Source organism: Amphiura filiformis, chromosome 6 (genome assembly GCF_039555335.1).
Source record: "Amphiura filiformis chromosome 6, Afil_fr2py, whole genome shotgun sequence".
Lineage (NCBI taxonomy): Eukaryota > Metazoa > Echinodermata > Ophiuroidea > Amphilepidida > Amphiuridae > Amphiura > Amphiura filiformis.
Window position 1 is genome coordinate 69,450,276 of NC_092633.1, and position 21,625 is coordinate 69,471,900.

Sequence of the window (21,625 nt, forward strand, 5' to 3'; positions counted from 1 at the left end):
TCACAAGTCGTATGCCTGGGTAATAGCAACAAGAGACAACAAGTAGGCTTATAATAGGAAGTAGTGAAACCAGAACCAAACATATTTTACCCAGCTATATTTTAATAAATGTGTACAATGTATGTATGAGAACATGAAGTACATTGTATTAAAGAGACTGAGATGTAAGCCATGGCTCATCACACAACTCGAAGCCATTGATCAGTTGACCATCACCTTCATTGATTTGAGGTCGAGGATAGAACCAAACCATTTTAAAATGTAGGTTTCATATAATGCACATGTAGGTTGATTTGTGATCATAAATGATCAAAGTATTTGTACATTTTTAACACAAACAAATAACAAACCCAAACTAAAAATCCATACCAGCTAAAAAGTCTACATGGTCGAGCTTTATATTCTTGAGTTATTTTCAAATCAAGTAAAATATATAATAGGATATGAGCTCTACCAAAAAACAATAGTATGGACTTTTTTTTTCATGTACGGTAATGGCCTTGTGGAAGCAAAAGAAGTAAGTTAAAAAAGTTTAATGTTTAAAGGTGAACCTCATTGAAAATAAAGTTATATATCAATGGAAAGCTTATGATGCCAGGAAGCAGAAAAGAATATTTTTATTTGCCTAACGTATTTCAGGCTAGACATAATCTCCATGCAAAGATTGGATATTGGCACCCCCCCCCCCCTAAATTTCAAAACGAAATTGTTCAAATTGGGCGCTTTCGTTGATGAGCGTCAGCTCGGGACACACAGTTACTTCCGGGTTTGATTGTAAACACAATGTCCATGCATTACTGTGGCATGCATCGGGCCAATGTCTGAATTCAGTCATTGTCAACTTACTTTACATGAAAAATATCTTCAATAAAATAAGAATAACATGTAGGAAACATCATGATCAAATCAAGAATGAAGTTCCTGAATAAACTGTGTGGATTTAAAAATGGGAAAAGTGCTGGCGGGTGATTTGGGATAGGCCAAGCCATCCACGATATGCATAGGGAATATTGCAGTAAAGGACGAAGAGCGACGATTCTCGAAGAACCTGAATGAAAACAGATTGCAAAAAATAACTGCTAGTGCTACCAGTTCAGATCGTCACACCAAGTTGAGATGAACTTATCACAATGAGAAAATGAAGGAATAGAATAAGGTACATGTACAGGATTTTTAATTATTTCTTAGCTTTACAACCGGTCATGTATGATAGGCGAACTCAGTAGATACATCCCTACGGGATGAACTCAGTGACTGACTGAGTCTCAGTCGCCGAGTGTTCGGTATCCGCGACTGTACTGTACTTGCAGACAAAATGACCGATTTGATATTCACATTCTGATATTTCCAACTTATTGCTACTTCATCAGCAAAATTTATTCCTGTAAATGGTCCAAATATAAGCGATTGATCAAATCTGCTGAAACACACAGCCGGGCACACAGCGCAAGTGCTACCGGACGAAGCGAGTCGCTGTGTTTGTGCATGTCCACCTCGGGTTCCTGCAATTTCTTCAGCAGCAATTTACGCATCATGTTCGGTAATCCATAAAACATGATGTTTCACTTTTTCAGACTTACCGTACACTGATTGTACTATCATTAAAGAATCGTGACACAAGTGACAATATTTTAATTTTATTCAGATTTCAGAATTCCATCAAATAATGGTCTATTTAGCCTAAATTGTATTTATTTCATAATAAAGTATCTGTTTCTTTCAATCGTGATTGTGTGGAAAGAATGTATTACCGCAATGCGCTAAATATGAAAACCTTTATATGGGCTGGATTTTTTATTAATTGTTTGATTACTGCAAGACGATATTTTTAAAAATCAGATATTTTAAAATGAATCAAGAATAGGGAATGTCACAAACAAGTATTTTATTCGATCAATGCGATCATGTTTATTCAGTCGATGACATGAGCGGTATACGGTAGCAGCAAGCATTTGCGCATGGAATTGATCCCAGCGCGAAATTCAAACTCAATTACCCAATTATACCCAGCCAGTTGTGACTGATTTTGTCAAAATTTTACGGAAAATTTATGTGTTGACAATAATTCTATTATTTCTAATATATATAGAAGGAACCAGCAACTTGAAGATTCCTCTAATTTCAAGCTTTATTGTGAAAATCAGACTTGCCGGGCAGCTTGCAAAGTACAGGAAGCAAGTATTGTTCAATGTTTCCGAGTAGGATCACATGACTGCGAACCCTGAGCTTACGCCACGAGCATTCCCAAGGTCATAGGCGATTGATTTGGGTGCTTTTTGGGCGCTCAAAAAAGACCAAAAATTCATTCATTTTTTTAATTTTTCAGCTTTATTGGTCATCAAAAAAATCGGAAAAAATAATTTTTAGTATCCTGACATCATAAGCTTTCCATTGATATATAACTTTATTTTCAATGAGGTTCACCTTTAAGGTTTTTACATGGTATATAAATACTTTTTAAAATGAGCAAGTTATTTTTCTTTCACAAGTGATGTTGCAATCTACAGGAAAAACTAAGGCTTCAAAATGAGCATATATTCCTGGCTAAAGGCTCCATGACTGCATCACACCACCATGGAAACAATATAATTTCTCATTGCATATCACCATGTAGTATGTGTTCATGATGGCAAAAAATTGCTGCATTAAAAATATACGTACATTTATAAAACTAGATTAATTGTACAAAATATTAACAGAAAAGAATTTAAGAATATTTATTAAAGTGTATCAATATAATAACACATATTTTATAAAAACATTTTTTGATTGTTTCTTGTACTAAAAATATTGTGCACCATATTGTACTGGGATTCTTCTGTAAAAATGTGTCATTTTACAGTTGCATTCCCTGCCGTCTAAGTTCACATGTCGTTTGTATTGAATATGTTAAAACCCAATGTCGCAACTGTAGTGATTTTATGGCCGGCTGGTGTCAAACAAGCTATTTAGCATCTTCTTCGACATTTAAAAAAAATCTTTTTGGTGTAAGTTTTACGGTTTTTGGTTGTGAATTTTATAAAAAAACAAAAAACAATTGGGTCGGCCTCATCGGGTTGGTAGATTGAGTACAACCAAACAATTTTTTTTGGCCTAAGTGATGAAATCCAGCGTCAAATTTTAGTACATTTATGACTGTTGGGTTATAATAGAATGCACAAATCAATGCAGTCATTTTTCAGGTTCAATCAGCGAGTATTAGTCTGATTCTGTGCATAAAATATGAACTCTGTTGGCTGGTACATGAAAGAAATAATGACAATACTGTGTACATGGGTGCATGAGCCTGCAGCATACTTTCACAGCTTACATGGATTTCAAAAGCCTAGGGATGGCATACAATTTAAACGTACTAAATGTATTGATTAGCATAATGTGTGATGTGATTGAAATATCAATAACATTTGGAAAATGATTGAAGAAATATTTGGCCAACTTTTGATTTAACCAGACTCATGATTACCTGAGACAATGAATGAAAATGATGCATATTTCTGTTATTGTTTTGCTAATTTTTGAAATACATACTTGTGCACTGCAGTCACAAAAGGTTAGATCTATTTTTCATATTTTATAAAGTTAACCTTTTATCATAATGATTGAAAGTGAAATGGGCTACATAATCATTTAACAAATATTGTGAATTGAGCTGCGATCTTCATGTCTTCACATTTTGATGACTAGTACTAGGCCAGCAGTCTGCGTTTACATGTAAATTTGGATTTGTCATTTTATGCCTCAAAGGCCAGCATCAGGGCGCATCAGTCTTCATGACCAATTGATTTTCATAATTACATGTACAATGTACTTTGGCAAGATATAAATAATTATTTTTTCTGCTGTTTGTTATAAAGATTTAAAAAGAAAGATCAGTTTGGACCTGTTATTTTGATCTCATTTGCTTTTTTATGAATGTCATGCGAGGATGTTGTAATTTTTCATCTTTGAACTTCCTGAATCTGTGACTTTGAAGACAACAATCCTACAATGTTACAATGTACATCATCCAGTGAAGTTGTATTGTTTTTCCATGGCAAACTCGACTTGCGGCATATTGGCTACCTTGTGTCTAGTTGCGCTTCACACTCACAAAATTAGGACATTAGATCCGAAGGAACTGAGATTTTTGTGCTTGCAATTTTTTATGGACTGACCTTCTTGGACTGTCCCACATGACGCCGCATAATCAAAATATCATGAACAGTAATATAGGTTTGGTTATTGATGTCTCCTTGATTATTTAAATCCTAAAAAATAATAAAGAAAAATCATTGAACAACACCTAAAAGGCTAAAAAAAGATATATGTATTTAATTTTTTTAAAGGATTTCTTTAAAACTTAATTTTGAATTAAGATGTCATTTTTGAGTGTACAGCCTAAAATTGTAGTTGATTAACACAATCGAATTATAAATATCAAATGTTTTATACCTAAACAATGTGAGTAACTAATCAAGAACATTTTCTTCAAAATAGAATTCCATGATTTTAGCAGCAAAAAACTAATAAAGGAATAAAAATGAATTTGCCATTTCAGCTGACATGGATGCGCTAAGAAAAACGAACGCGCACAGCGGCTTTGAGACATAGTTAAAAGGCTAAGTATAATGTTCATAACTTTCAAGCTTGGACTGGCTTGTCCAGGCTAAAACTTTGTGGGAGAAATAACCTCAGGCTAGCTTTATTCTGTAGATGATGAAACCATAGACATGGGAAAAGAAACTCACACAATATACAGGATGGAGAATATGTTAGACCTGTGGGATGCCGTTATGAAATAGTACAAAGTTATCTATTGAATTTACTCTAATCATAAATGAATCAGTATAACCCCTAAGCATTACCTCCTCTACAAAGTTTTTCCCAGAAAAGAGCAGCAGCAGCTGAATGCAGTTGGTAGGGGATCTACTTGACATTTGATTCAACTATGCTCATTCCTTATCAAGTGATGAAGACCGGGGATGAAGAACATCTCAGTTTTACACAATTTGTGTAGCATCACTAATTATTTTAACGCTTTTTAATTGATCTTTTTAATGGGCCTTGTCCTGATCTTTTTAATGGGCCATGTCCCGGTTTGGCCTTGTATTGAAACATAGGCAGAGGGCTCTTCTAGAGAAAGGCCAATGGGAAATGCCATGTGTTTGTTGTGCAGGGGAGTTTCCCCATCAATAGCATAATTAAGCCTGACTCATAATGCATGACATCATCACTACTGAATATTCATTAGGTCTTTCCCATCACCTGTGGCATTGATCAGATCAGATCAGAGAGAGAGAATAGACTTGTTACAAGGATGTCACAGATGGCACTATATTGGAATAAATGATTATGTACGAGCTAGTTGGTTTTGTGATAAAATGATTCAAGATGATTGCAGTAAAATCAGCACTGGTGGGAACTTAATTCATAGTATACAGGCTCCATTTGAGTGACATGATGATCCAATATTTAGGTTTGGTTTCCAAACATTTATCACATATGATATGCAATTTTAGACCATGTTTTGGTTTGAGATAAGACTAGGATTTTGATTGGCTGGGGTATTCTATGCAGATGATGATGAGGTCACTGATAATCAATAAGGCGTGTGCCATCAATGACCTATAAATAATGGATAACATGCTTACTGTCTTGATATGTGTGGGAAAATCCTCCCCAGTGAAAAAGTGAATGTTTATATCATCAACATGGAATATTAGGAAAGATGTATGAGAACTGGGATTCAAGATACTGTAAAAATGGCAATTTTTGCAGATGTAATTTTTCACGCCTTGCATTGAACTACTCCCTTAATAGGCCCCGGGAATAGGCCCCTTCATCATGTTCAAGAGGAAGAGAAATGTGTGATGAATCTGATTGAAGGGGAGCTCATGGAGGAAGAAATTAGAGAAGCAAATTAACCAAGTTTAGGGTTCAAGGGTCAGTTAACTGATGGTTTGCTCCCTGAAGCTGTTGGCTGGGTGCATAATTGTTAAAATTCACTCTTACAAAAGAGGAAGGGCTGTAGCAAACACAATTCATACTAACTGCTACTCTAAATCATTGCAAGTATTTAAAAAGACACAAAACAAGCAAGAGAAATACACTTCTTCAAAGGAGGTTCTGTATTCATTATTTTATTTCAAGTAACAAAATGTGAAATGCTCTTACAAATTTAAAGAAAGAGCCACAATGTTACTGAAAATGTGTGTGTTATAATGTGAGGCAAAAGCAATGTGAGAATGCTGTATCCTCACCCTAAAATAAATGTGCTCTTACATGAAAAATTTGCCATTGTTATACATGGTGGAGGGAGATGAAAATATTTTTGATGGTACATGACTACATATACCCCGGCATGTACTTATTTAATTTCCATTATTTAAAGTAGCATGCAATCTGTGTACAAGTTAGTTCAGGCTGAACCTTTCCTTTTTTAAACCCAGCAACAAGAGTCTGCTAGGTAATCAATGGGATATGCCGGTGGAAAACTGAAAATGCTCTCGTCCAGTTTCTTCACAATTTGTGTTGAAGAAAATAATTCCTTTTTTTCATCATGCCATAATAGTACGGTGATATAGATCCACATTTGAATAAATGGATGGCCCGAGGAAGAGTTGCAGTACATAAATTGATCTTTTCTTGTCTCTTTTTCTTTCAGTACTCATTTCACCGCAACATAGCGACATATTATGGTGCTTTTATCAAGAAGGGGATTAGGGTGACAGATGATCAGTTATGGGTAAGAAAGTGTACATGTGTTTATAGCCAATTTGTCTACATATGTGACATGTCATGTCCAAAGGAGACACTTTTGGGCAGGATCGTAAATAGCCAAAAATCTGCCCGGGATGGTTTTTCACAATTTTGCTTTGTTGTGAATTTTATTTGTGATGTTATTAATGTTTAAAATATTGTCTGATAATTTCAGACCGGAATATAACTGGCATCTTGTATTTTTTGACTCATTTTTCAAGGTAACTCATACTCCCAACATTGTCAATCATATTTTTAAAGGCCGATATCTCAATTTCCAATTTTATAATACCATAACTTACAAACTCAATATCTTCGCTCAGGAATGTCCAATTTCATTGGGGAAAACGGCGTTGTGGAGCAAAATATCTCTATATCTAAGATATGTAAAACACTCAAAATTGATAACCTGCCCAAAAGTTTTGGGCAAATTTTAGAACAATGATGCACTAACCCTAAATTGAGATTAATTTGACTCACCAGAAGGTCTGCTTTCATTAATCAATCGGCTTCAAACAAAAGATTTGAAATGGTACTCAAAGCGATAATGCAGTGTGTTCTGATCAGTCTTGGTGTTTAGGATGAAACAATGCAAGAGGTTGCTACATACATCTACTGAACGCAGTTTAACATTGATGTTTGTAAATTACATCACAGACAGAATCTCATAAACTGAATTGAATGCTGAATAGGGAGGAAAACCCAACAACAGCTTTGTTGCAATTATAATGGCTGTGCATCGCATCATAAAATGTTTGAGAATACTAGTTGGGAAAGTAACTGAAATTGTATGTTTTCTTTGCAGTTGGTGATGGAGTTTTGTGGGGCTGGATCTGTTACTGATTTGGTGAAAGCAACAAAAGGACAGTGTCTCAAAGAAGAATGGATAGCTTATATATGCAGAGAAATTATTAGGGTAAGATTCAATTTAAGGATTGAAGAATGACAGTAAAAAGATGTAAGTTATGTCAAGGAGATTGCTGATGCCTAAGTACATATGATTATTGTCAGTAAGCAAGCCTTGAAATTAGCAGGTACTGGGAGCAAATTTGCCCGCATAAAGCCACCAATTGCTCCTGTTCCTTGTCAAATTCACATGAACTAGGAGCAATTTACTAAAACAAATTGCTCCTGGTTCCAGTTTTGACTTGATGCAGTAGTGCTGGTATGCTGTATATTGTATTGCAGAAAAGGACTATTTGAAAATTGCTCCTGTTTCTTGAGAAATTGCTCCTGGTTTGAAAATTCTTCCTGTTTTTTCAGAAATTTCTCCTGGTTCTTGTAAAATCCCAGTGAACCAGGAGCAATATTCAAAAACAAATGGCTCCTGATTCCAGTCTGTTTTAAGATTTTAAAAAAAAAGATACTTTTTTGCCTCACAAGTTATGATTTTGAGGGGGCTTGCATCAGCCTAAAAAATAATATAAAATATCTGTAGTCTGGCAAGCATTGCTGGACTTATAGCAACTTTTGCTTGTACTGTGTTCATGCATGTACATTTTAGGTGTGAGTCTGGTATGGTGCACATGTGCCCATGTAGACATTTGTAAAAACAAGGACACATACCCAACGGTTTCCTCTACCTACCAGTGTATTGCAAACAACGTAAAATACATATACATATATACATAAATAAATCCAAGTAAGGTAAATCATCCACAGTAAAGTGCTCAACTATGTCTCAGTCGTTAAGCTATTGTAAATTAGTCAACTTGGTCCATGGTTTGGAAGCATGCAAGGTCCTCAGTTAGATAGGAAGAAGTATGTTGTAGGTCCTTTTGTGCAGGGCTTTACAAGTAAGGGTGGGTGTGAGGGGGATTCTTGTTGTGTATCGTGTATATACCCAGACTGTGCTCATTTGTTAGCTGGTACCAATTCTCCCATCACCAATCCTGCAACATAATTTATAGCACACGCATAAAGCGTAAACAAATCCATAATTCCTTTCCTGCTAAATTAACCATACTGAAAGCCATGACACTGTTGTGCACATACTCTCAATATCAATCCACAACCAGTGTGAAACATAACAGAGAGAAGTTGTTATTGGCAACTGACAAGAAAAACTTAAAAACATGAGAATCATGAACTTTGTATCACTTTCAAACTGTTATTTTATGCCCTGCATGTGTAAGTTACTAAATCACATAATATTGACACGGTCATGGGTAATTGAGTGTGGTATTGAACACTATTACTGCTTATGTAAGTGTGTTATAGAGCCGTGAGATCAAGTTAGTAATTTGATGCATTACATGATTTGATTCCATGTCTGTGCCTGAAATCTGATCTAAATTCAAACGTTTCACACCATGGTTTCATGTTGGTAGTCTCAAAGCCCATTTTCAAGAAATAGTTTTCCAAGAGCTTGGCTGAGGGGTTTAGGAAGTGGTGTTTCCTTTTGACCTTAAGTAAGCAGCTCAGAGGCAGATCAATACAATGAATGCATTTGATACAGAGGAGGATTGGTCTCTAGGTAGGAAGCAATCCTGCATCAGGGTAGCAGTTATGTAGATGGATAAAAACAAAAGTGCATAAAAGAAATCATAGAGTGCTATGTTTTTATGTAGTAAAAAATCCAAAGAAATTGAAGAGTTCATTTGAAGATAATATGATATGATCTGATTGGACCAGGCCAAAGGCGGCAATTAGAAAACTGAGATACAGGCAAAAAATAGGAAGCAAAAAAGCCCCGACAAATTAATGCAAGAAAATTTATGTTGCAAAAACAATGCAACCAAGTGTTGGGGATAGATTTCAGCTATAGTGCAATTGGTTAGTGTGCAAATTGATGGGGAATTGGTGATAATATCTCAGTTTTCAAAATTGCCTCCTGTGACCCGATTTGGCTAGATTGTGTCGCTTGTTTTTATAGGCAATTGTCAGAACACTTGCACGATGAAGCAAGTGAGTTTGACATTTATTTCCCATTGTCTTTTAAAAATGTACAGTCAGTCAATTTAATGAAATCTGTGTATGAAAAATTGAAATGAAATATTGTGTTTGCCATCTCTTCCACAGGGTTTAAGTCATCTGCATGCAAACCATGTAATTCACAGAGATATCAAAGGCCAGAATGTGTTACTTACAGAGGAAGCAGAAGTTAAATTGGGTAAGAGATTGTTTTAAACCGTGTTTGTAACGTGGAAAAGAATATATTTTTAATTCGGTTCAACTGGACTTCATAATATATATTTATTGACTACAATACTACATATGCTTTCAGAGATGTATCATCTGAACTGGTCATCTGTAATCTGTTGATAACTGGTTATTAGTGTCTCATAGAATATAATTTACCACTATCATTTATTTATAATTAGGCATAAGTGAGATGTCTTCATGAAAAACAATACTTCCAACATTTCTAGATCTAAAATATCCCTAACACTAGGGCTGTTGTCGATATGTTGACATTTCAAATATCCAGACATGTCAACATCAATTTTGATATGTCGACATTAAAAAGCAGAAGTCAGGGAAACTAAGAATTGCTGCACCAAAGCATGCCAGGCTGCAGTGCTGCATAGTAGTTCGACCAATTTTACTGCTAGAAATGATCGCCCAATTGAATAGGATATTATTTAGGCTTAGAGAGAAAACGCAATCTCGTATTTCTCGAAGTGAATCTTGCTTTTTAGTGCTTTTCTCTCTTTTAAAAGATTAATTTCTACCACAAAAAACTGTTTCTGTGACGGATATATGCAGAATTCGACAACCATTACAACTGGTTAAGCTTAAAGTTAATTATTTGACATGTCTGCATGAATAAAAAAACAGCAGCACTTAACACTAATGTTGACATGTTTTTGTTTTACTATACACAGTTGACTTTGGTGTGAGTGCACAGCTAGACAAAACCATTGGCAGAAGAAACACCTTTATTGGTACGCCATATTGGATGGCACCAGAGGTCATTGCATGCGATGAGAATCCAGATGCAACATACGACAATAGAAGTGATCTGTGGTCTCTCGGTATCACAGCTCTTGAAATGGCTGAAGGACAACCACGTAAGAAACAATTTTTGCTATCCCTATAGTATTCAGCAAATACCTTCAGCGGTATCTGTCTGCTTTTTCTGATTATCGCGTAAAAAGATTAGATCACAGCAGCTTGACCAGTGAATGAGGTGCCGATATGTGACGTGTCATGTCAAAAGGAGACACTTTTGGGCAGGTTATCAATTTTGAGGTTTTACATATCTTAAATAAAGAGATATTTTGCTCCACTACGCCGTTTTCCCCAATGAAATTGGACATTCCTAAGCGAAGATATTGAGTTCGTAAGTTATGATATTATAAAATTGGAAATTGAGATATCGGCCTTTAAAAATATTATTGACAATGTTGAGAGTAGGAATTACCTTGATAAATGTCTCCAAAAATACAAGATGCCAGTTATATTCTGGTCTGAAACTATCAGACAATATTTTTGAAATTAATAACATCTCAAATTAGCAACAAACCTAAATTGTGAAAAATCACCCCCTGGCAGATTTTTGGCTTTTTCTCCATTTCCGATCCTGCCCAAAAGTGTCTCCTTTTGACATGACACGTCACATATGATGATGTAATTCAATTAGCCACTCAGAACCCTGCTTCTATGTTTACACCATAAACAGTGCCAAATTGGCAGACTGCTGAAGAACCTCACTGAAACTATAGTCACTATGAGCCCAAATATTCTCAGTTTCAATGGCACAGTTCAGTAACCTCCTCCCCAATTAACTACCATTTGCTCAAACTTTGACCAGGGATGTGGAAGTATGAGTTTTTGTACCCAAGATTGTCAGAGGTTAGTCTATGAGCATACAAGCATATTAGGGTTAAAGAACTGTGTCCTGACAGATGGAGTGTTTGAGACCTTATTGAGTAAAAATGAACTATATGCTTTGTTGGTTAGCTGCAGATATAGATTTATGTGCACAAAACAAATGTAGACATTGTCTTACTATGGAGATTAGACCTACAGAGAATTAAGTACCTTTTTGTATTTACATACCTTATTTATTGTAGATCATTTAAGAGCAAAAACATATGTAGCTTAATATAATATGGCTACAGTTCAACTTTTGGACTTGAGTTACAGTGGAAAGGAAAAGGGATCTCTCCCCAAAGTCTTAACCTCCATGGTGCTTTTAGCAGTCTTGTTACTTAGGCCTAAAAAAAATTGTTTGATCGGCATAACCCGCCCAACTGAAATAGTAGGCCCAGCCCTAGATTCTGAACATGTCGCACAAGAGAAAAAGATATATGTGTAACAGTGATATGTGTGTCAAGTGTTTAGTTTCTACTGTGGCTTAAGTTGCTGGCAAGTTGCTGATGAAATACTAGTTGAGATGTACCTACTTTGAAATTGATAGGTTGAATGGAGAATCAAGACATTGGATCTTGTATGGAAGTAAGATGCATGTCAAGGTGAAGGAATGGCGTGTCATAAAGTCACATACCTATGAGTTCATACCTGAAATTTGCACATTACTTTTAGGCCATGAAGCAGTACTATAATTGAGTTCAAACATATTAAGTATGTTTTAATATTACACAGTACACATGGGTTTACTTATTATCTCTTTCTTGGTATGATGTCTCTTAAATTGTGTATTCTCTTAATTTTTTCAGCCTTATGTGATATGCATCCTATGAGGGCTCTTTTCTTGATTCCAAGAAACCCACCACCAAGGATGAAATCAAAGAAATGGTAAGTAATGCCGGCCACACAAGTAAGTAAGCCAGGAAATAACACCAACCTTATTGGCAAAAAATCATTATATTAGTAATTGACACGAAGAAACATTAAGCCACCAAGCCAGGTAATGAACATGTGTTGCTCTGACTTGCAAGTTGGGTTTATAAAATTATTTATGTTAATACATATTTCTACAAATGCATATATTCCACTTTAAGCAATACCTATTGTGTGATTTATTGCAGAATATTTTAAGCAGTACACAGCAAATAGGAATTTTTAATAGTTAAACAAAATCATTTTAAAATTGTACGACCAAGATAGTCTTGCAGTTTAAAAGATATGTGTATGGTTCAAATTATGGTTGATTTTAGCACCCTGCATATACCTTACACAGAGCAATTCACAGCAAAGGACCCATTCCAAATTTCAAAAACAGAAATTAACATAATTCTTGTGTGTTATTTATATAATTCATGTTTGCTGAGGTTTTCTTTCATATTCTGTTCATGTTTAATTTAGGACCAAGAAGTTTATAAATTTTGTGGACAAATGTTTAGTGAAAAACTACCACGACAGACCGAACACAACAACGTTACTGAAGCATCCATTCATCAAAGATCTGACAAGTGAACGACAGACAAAAATACAACTCAAAGACCACATTGATAGAACGAAGAAGAAGAGAGGTAGGTTTGGTGTTTTTGAAGCACATTTCTTGTATCAGATGCCACATATTGTAACCACTTACTGCCTTACCATGACAAAAAAGGGGAACTGATATATTATTAGGAGTTGATGGCTTTGTTTGCACTGACTGTGTGCACCAATTTGAAAAGGGGTAGATTTTAGGTTGGCAGTTAAAATTGGGGTGTTTAAGATGTTATGTAGGTAGATACCTAATATCTAATGATATCTAAGTTGAAAATACACTTGCAAAGTGGATTGTGATTTTGTCATGGTGGGGCATCATAGCATTGACCTTATCCACATCCTTCTTATCATCTTATGCACCACTTCTGGAAGCTGATACATTATGGTGTGCCATATTCACAGTTGCAAACACCATCATATCCAAATTATGGTGCTCTCCATGGTAAATGATGGCCATGTGGGGGAATATCAGAATAAAACCATTCAAATGTTATCAGGTAGAAGCAGTACTCTCTAGATGTAGGACAATTTATGTAAATGAACTTGTACTGAACTCTATAAACTTATGTCTATTTGCCCTTTTCAATGTGGATCCCAATTAATCGGTCGGATTATGGCATGAGATGGACTACATATCTAACATTGCTGATGCACATGTTGCATGCCATCTTAATCAAGTTTGCTAAGGCCAGTAGGTACCTATGGCCATGATCATATCACAAATTATTAAACCCAGATATTGGGGTTAGATTCAATACTATAATGCTTAGTTACCAAAACATGTTGATAAAAACCTTCTTTGTAAATCATGATCAAGTCTCTTGACATTACAAACAACAGCAGGAGTAAAATAATGTGTTTACAAAGAAGGCAACTAGTACTAGTTTCCAAAAATCTTGCTGATTGCATAGTAGATATTAAAATGCATTCACTCTTGTATGTTGTAAATCACTAACTTGTTATGAGCACATCTTTTGCATAATTGTTATGCATCCTAGTATCTGATGATAGCACGTTTTAGATCAGCTTTGTTGATAATCAAATATTTATTGTTTTTATGTGAAAGTTATTTCAGGTCATGCTGTATGATACCATGTGATATCATTGTCATGTGTTAATGTCATATCTCTCTCTAACTATGAGAGCCTTAATTTGAGTTCAAATTAAAACAGAAAACTGTCTGTACATTCTAATACTATTATATAGCACTCTGCAGAAACACTAAAATATATCAAATTTGCAACACATGGCAAGTGTCCAACCTAATTGTTAACCACTTTGGTTAGATTTTACTGCTGGTTTGCTAGATTCTCTTGGCTTTAGATTTACCAAAGGTTATACAAATAAGGAAGTGAATCCAGCCCTGTTATTAATATATACCATATATTAATACAATATATTACATATTGCAATGAAATCAATTCCAGAAAGTGAAATCAGGAAATGAATAGCTACAGTACCACTAAGTGGCATGGTTAGGAGTTTAGGACAAGATCATACCCATGTAGATGTCCAGTAGATGTTGGTTAGAACGCAAGAAATAATTACCCGTATCTCAAGACGGGGTCAAATAGATGACACTGTTAGGACACAAATCATAATATCTGTATCTCATAACTGGGATTATTTTAACTGGGGTTATTACTTTCAATGCAATGGTTGATCTTTGTAAAAACAGCGCAGGAAGTTAACGAAAGAAGTGAAAACCAGTATTACTGAATGTCATGATTGTACAAGAGATGATGTTATCCCTGGCCCATACCTATGGTTTATGGAGACTTGCCATGAGCTTGGATACTCACAATCCAATTAATTAAACTGAAGGTTGCTAGTAAGGAATTAAACCCTTGTATCACTCACTGATATGATTAAATAAGAGATGATACTATCCCTGGTTCATAGATATATTTGGTTCTGCATTATCACTGAGTGGCATGATTGGACAATTGGTGATGCTATCCTTGCATTGGCAGATATTCCTAATGTTTGATGAATGTGAACACATTTCCTGAAAGTCAAGACTACACTCCGGACCCTGTTGATGCATTGTCCCACCTTACTCCTGGGTATTCTAGTGTCCCCAAGTTGTCAAATTGTGAACCCAAATGGGGAACCAATCCACCAGTTGGGAACCCATGGTGTGGAGACTTAAAATTTGCAATCTAATTCTAAATGTACAAATTGAGGATTTGATTCCGGTATGACTTGATAATATGATTGGGCAAGCAGTAGGTGTTGCACCTAAAACTTTGGAGGCACTAGCTTGTCAGACATATAACCAAAAACACAATCAGCCTGACAGGAACCTGTCTGACATACTTGTGTCTTGATTAGCCTACAAGCCTGACAGGCATGTAATTGTGCAGGTTTACCGGCCAGAGAGCAGAGTTACCAGTCCTTGGGTGCTATGCTTTTGTAAAGTGCATCTCTGACAAGAAGAGATACCCTTTCCACTCCCCACTTCATAACTGTTTGGAGACCGTTAGTCGTATCCACCTATCTACCATCACATGATCTAATTTTGGAATGTATTCTGCAGAGTGCTACATTGCATCTTGTTCTGATACTTATATTTATGCTTGTTTTAATTGATCACTTTTCTTGTGCCATGATCTATTTTATTGTATGAAGGAAACACAACTACTTTACCTGGTAATTAACCTGGAAATGTACATAGTGATTCTTAAACCCGGTTTGTCAAAGTCCCATTCTTGTGAATTGAATGGCTTGATATGTGAAAGGTGTTAAAAGAAAAATATTGATCATTTTTAGCACATACTAAAATTACTTTACATTTATTAAACTTCCTCACCAGTGCTGGAATGTTGACGAAGAGGATTACCCAATATTTAAGTTTTCATCATTTCAGCAGTAATTGGTTGATTTAAATTCTCCAAATCAGTCAGCTCACTAGTTATGATTGATGCTAAAAATTAACAGTATGTATGACTCTATGCTGTATCCTGCAGTTGGTTAAGAAATGTATCGGTAGGCCATTACTCATAAGTAACAGATTGGGCATTGACTTACATTTGAGAATCACTGATGTAATGTTTTTGCGCATGCCTTATTAAGTGGTGTGTGTTTGTTGCTGTTAGTTTGTTTGTTTTTATGGTAGGGAATGGGTTAGGTAGAGGAGCGCTAGAAAATGACAAATAACAAGAGGAATTTGGATTTCTTTAAAATAATATATAGTATAAATTTTCAAGAGCAAGTTGAGAACCAAAGACTATCTATATGTGAAGTGTCTGGTAGACCAATTGGAATTATTTCAACTAATTGCTCAACCAATTGATGAAGCAGTACAATTAAAATAGATACAAATTTCATAATGATAATTCATACTTCTTTTATAAAGTGACAAAGTGTAAATGATAATTCTATACCAGACTTTCTGCCTGTGCGTATTTATGAAGTTCAATGGTTAAAACACAATATTTTCAGACTGTCCATTACACAGATTAGAAACCAATCTAATCATTCTATAAATAAGTTGAGGTACCTCTGACTAATCTCTGAGCACATGGGATACGGGCATTTGAGATTTGAATATTTTGAGGTTAAGTTTTGTTTGTTTGTTTGTTTGTTTGTTTGTTTGTTTGTTTGTTTGTTTGTTTATTTATTTATTTATTTATATATTTATTTATTTATTTATTTATTTATTTATTTATTTATTTAACATAGGGTGACCAATCAATGCACTGGCATTCTTCTCCCTTGTTTCATCTGTAAAAAAATTGTGCAATTTGTAATGTATGTGATGAAAGTTGTGTTATTTCATATTTTATAAATATAAAATGTTGGTTAATACCTTTCTTTTGCATGATTTAGTCTGCACTGACTCAGTTATGCTGACAATTTGGCATACTAACAAAACCACATGTTTTACATGCTTTTGTCACCCAGTGAAGAGCGGGGACAAAGTTTCATGGTACAATGAACTTGGTCCACCTGCATGGCTTTGTTGTGGTTGAACAAACACACTTTTATTGCATCGGTTTAGAGCAGAGGATCTACTACAAGTGTAGGAGCTATCTAAAATAGCAAAACAATACATTGAAAATGTCATGCTTGGATTTAATATTAGGAGTCTCATTGTAATTTGTCATAGCTCATTGTGAATGATCACACTATAGACACTATTAGGTGACACATTTGAAGTTTTGCAAACACCTGTACTGGATTGTTGTATGATCCAACACATCCTGGTGTTATGTGGTTTTCCAAAAAATGTTGTATTTGAAAGGCTATGACAAGTTTCCTGCTGGAAACATTAAGACCTTGTTTAAAAGTTTTCAACTTTGAGAGATTTTCACTCTATTTTTACAGTTTCACACATCTTAAACAATAATTCAACTCACTTGTGCCAGTTGGAATAGGTATAATTAATAGGCCTATTCTCACACAAACATTTCTCTGCAATTAAAGCAGTGCATAGTATTACTTCAGGTAACTTTAATACACTATGTACTGCCATGATCATTCATGATGACTTTTTATAACCATACTATTAAGGCTTACATCATCAAACTCCTCTATTCGGTACCAGATTTCTTGATATAGGGATGTGAGTAAGGTAACCCTTAAGTTTTAAAATTTAGCTGTGCAAGGTGATCTCTCTACTATTAAAATGATGGGTTCATTATTTATATTGAGAAATCGCAGTGAATTGCAGTGTCACAAAAAGCCACATATGTATGTATATTGTTTTGTAAAAAGACCCACATCAATGACACACAAACACGACCTTTGTACATGTGTACTTTGTACAAATGTGGCTGTGAGTCCATTCAGTTTTGGTTTAGTTTGTGTGCAGTCATAAATTGTGTGTATTCCATAATGAATCACTGGATCATGTGGGTTCAAAGATGTCATAAAAATGAACAACATTTGATTAATGTGCTGTACTTCTCGTAAATACTTCCCAACATATCATACGGAATCGGGCGAAAAGGGTGTTTATTAGTGTGTTTATAACTGTATGGTATTGTGTGTTGTCTATTCCAGTTTGTTGTTTTTGTTGTTAGATTCATATTACACCTGTGTGGAATGGATACACCATGTGATTATTATGTGCATAGAACAGTTGTTGTATGGACTGAACATGATAACTGCTCTACACATGACAACCACATAAAAAAGTGTATTCACTCCGAAAGTAAAATAATAATGGTCATAAATTAATTTAAAATTGGTGATGTGGTTAAAGAGTCATATGCCTATAAACCACATGTGTGTAGAATACAGAATACAAATGTATTATTTCAAAAGTTGTATCAGCTTATCATTAAATAAGCAAACTTATGTCAGCTTATCATTAAACAAGCAAAAGGCAATATTTATAAACACTACTGTCTCCCAAACGATTTAATAAAATGAAGGCGAGGTTTAGGGCTGTGATAAGGTTTCAGGGATAGGATTTTAGAGTTAGGAGTAACAGATTGTTGTTATGGTTAGGATGGTGCAGATGGTGAACACTTCTTACTCCAAGCAAAAGTATCCACATGAAGTTGAACATTAACTGATGGAGTACATTTGATGTACCTGATATAGCAGAGTATGACTTCAGCTTCATTGGGTACATTAAAGTGGGAATTGAGGTCACTCTGAGGGCATTTGGTGACTAACAAGAGCATGGAAGCTACCACATAGTTATACAATGTAAGAATATGATATGGCATAATAAGTGAACATTTGATTTACATACAAGTGGGAGGGGGCTGTACACCTAGACTGGTACATAACGTACATGGTTCAGTACAGTCTTTATTTTCTTTATTAAGTTAAATTAATCTACTACCAACAAAAGTGCTCAAACTTAAATACCATGTTGTGAATGTTTAGTAATAGACTCAGTTAGCAGGTGGATCCTGACCCTCCAATCTCCAGTGATTGTAATGTTGTAACCCCTAGTGTCCTGGTGAAATTGTAACAATTGTTTTAGGACAGTACATTTTATGTTAACAATACAATTATTTATTTGTACTGGTAGTAAGGGCTAGTTTTCAGTGTTTGATGGTGAAGTGAGACCACAGGTTTATAATGTTTAGTATGATATTTGATTATTTCTGTTGTGTTTTTACTTCAACAGTGGAGGAGAGTACAGACTACGACTACAACAGTCAAGAAAGTGGCGAGGAAGATGAAATTCAGGATGAAGGAGAACCAAGGTATGGACAACTTTCAGCCATCAGCTGTCCAGGTTGCCTTTTTAGACACTAAATGTAATAAATTGAATATCAGCATTGGTTCACTTAAGTGTGTGTTATCTATGCTGGAGATTGCTTTCAAAATCCTATGGGCATGTGGAATTTCACCTATGTCAATTGTAGCCCAAATTTCAGCTGAATATCCTGGTAAATGTAGAAGGCTTTTTAGATCTTTTAGGCGCCTTCAATAATTAGGCAGCATTTGTGAAATAGTGCCAAATCTTAAGTTTTGTGGTGATTTTGGTGTCTTATTTTGTTTCCTCAGTTATAAAAAAAGTGGTTCAATCCATTCATCTTTCTATTAAAGAAGGTCATTTTGACAAAGGGCCAATCTTAACTCCCCTAATGTTTGATAATTTTAACATTATCAGCAGTTGGTCAAAAGCAACAAAACTCTTTATCATCGTAAGTTTTATTTTGTTTCTTATATAGCTCAATGTTACCAGGCCCAAGTGAGTCCACACTGAGGAAGAACTTCCAGCGCCTACAGGCCCCGGAAGTTCCAGGTAAACACCGAGACCACAAGCAGCCAGACAACGCAAGGCCTATCCCACCACCACCTCATCACCACCATCCTGCACCTGCACCTCCACCTCAAATAGCCATGCAACAGCAACAGGCCAGATTAAGCCAAGCAATAGGTAGGTTTCTCTAAGAGTTGTGCACATTGAATATGCCATTCTATATTGTAAGGTGGATTTACATAGCTGAAGATTGAATCAATTACTGTTATGTAAAACTAGCTATAAATATTGTTTTTCCTTTTCATTGCTTCTTTGTGTCGTATCTCTTTCTCCTCTTTCTCTCAATGTTATTGTAAATGTTGAATATGCATACATTTGTACAACTCAAATTTGTTAATGATGGGAACTTGTTGATGTTTTCGGCAACTTTCATTGAACATTTTCGAGATTATAGGAAACTTGCAAGTAGAGGCATTCATCAGGTGATGCAAAAGTTAGATGCACTCAATGTTGATATCAAGCATCATAGCAGCAAAAAGTCACATCATCAAACACTTGGGAGTAGTGATTACATAAAGTATACAATGCAGTCAATATCATATTTCATCAAATGTTCCCTTTTATATGAAAAAAAAAGCACATTGAAATGTCAACAAATACATTTGTTATGCCCTAGCATTATCATCCTTGTCAGGCAGAATAGGAAATTCAATGAGAAATTGATAGGGAAGCAAACTCACCTATTGTGCTGGACATGAGATAACATACCATTGGCCAGACAGTTTAAAATTATGTACAAGAGAACAATGGGCAATTCCAGTTGAAATTCACACACCCCCTATAGAAGACATGTCCTTAATCTCACACACAGGGAGTGTTGATTTCAAATGGAGTTACCCAGGTAACCTTATTTGAAATTCACACTCTCTGTGTGGAAGATTATGGCCATGTCTTCCTTAGGGTAGTTTGGATTTCTACAAGTTGTTCTTGTCATAGGCCAATGTGACAGATTGTTTACCTTTAGAAGCAAAATGTTGATTTCAATGTGTGTTTCAGGTCCCATGTAATTTGATCACATATATACATCCATGACTATCTACCATCCATTGTGTGTAATTTAAAAAATAATGCCTTTATAGTTTTAGGATGAATATAAAAAAGAAAGGAATTAAAAAGAGTCAGACATACTCTCGTAAATAACTAAATCAAACATTGGCAAGCAATGTTTGAACATACATTAAACAATGGACATGTCCCTGAAAGAAAAACACAATAGGAAAGTAATCACATCAATTACATAGGGAGGGAAGTGGGTGATGGTCAAGTGCCTGATGATGGTCAAGTGCCCATACTGGTCAATTAGTGCTTGTATATATAGTTCATGATCATGGCAATTAACATTGCCATGTGCAGGTTGATATGTCCTTGAAATCATAATACTCATTGTCATTGACATCGGCTTTAGCTGGCTTAGGCCACAGAAAAAACACCAAGCTCTATGGGCCAGACCCATTTTTTTTCCCGATTTTCAAGCTTTCAGTGATTTTTAAGGTCATCTCATCCAGAAAAGAAACAGAATCCCAACCCTACTTGGCAAGTCCGTACCCAGTAGATCAGGGGTTTTTTTTCGTCACCTTGATGATCTGAAACAGATTAGGTACACCACCAAAGATTTGACTTCCTCTTTGCCAAAGGAAAGCCCAAGAGTTTAGATTAGATTCTCATTGTAAGCTTTTCCAAATGACTCACATTGTTGATCATGGTTGCCTGCTCCCATTTGTGTTAACAGAAAGGTCTTCTGACAAGTCACTCCAGGGTTACAGTTTCAATGTACTTTTTATTCTGACCATTCTGCTGTGTAAACAAAAA

At 35.4% G+C, this 21,625-nt stretch overlaps 1 protein-coding gene across 9 annotated transcripts in view; it reads left to right on the plus strand.

Moving 5' to 3' along the window:
- The window catches only part of LOC140155933 (misshapen-like kinase 1), a 78,632-nt gene that overhangs the window by 33,648 nt on the left and 23,359 nt on the right, over positions 1 to 21,625 (plus strand). For 8 of the 9 annotated variants that reach the window (XM_072178953.1, XM_072178952.1, XM_072178956.1 and 5 more), the window contains exons 5-13: positions 6,644 to 6,724; positions 7,544 to 7,654; positions 9,760 to 9,850; positions 10,566 to 10,751; positions 12,363 to 12,441; positions 12,952 to 13,118; positions 15,715 to 15,735; positions 19,175 to 19,253; positions 19,725 to 19,933. In XM_072178953.1, coding sequence (XP_072035054.1) covers positions 6,644 to 6,724; positions 7,544 to 7,654; positions 9,760 to 9,850; positions 10,566 to 10,751; positions 12,363 to 12,441; positions 12,952 to 13,118; positions 15,715 to 15,735; positions 19,175 to 19,253; positions 19,725 to 19,933 — 1,024 coding nt within the window. The remainder of the gene's footprint in view (positions 1 to 6,643; positions 6,725 to 7,543; positions 7,655 to 9,759; positions 9,851 to 10,565; positions 10,752 to 12,362; positions 12,442 to 12,951; positions 13,119 to 15,714; positions 15,736 to 19,174; positions 19,254 to 19,724; positions 19,934 to 21,625) is intronic. The other variant, XM_072178957.1, reaches the window with a different exon arrangement.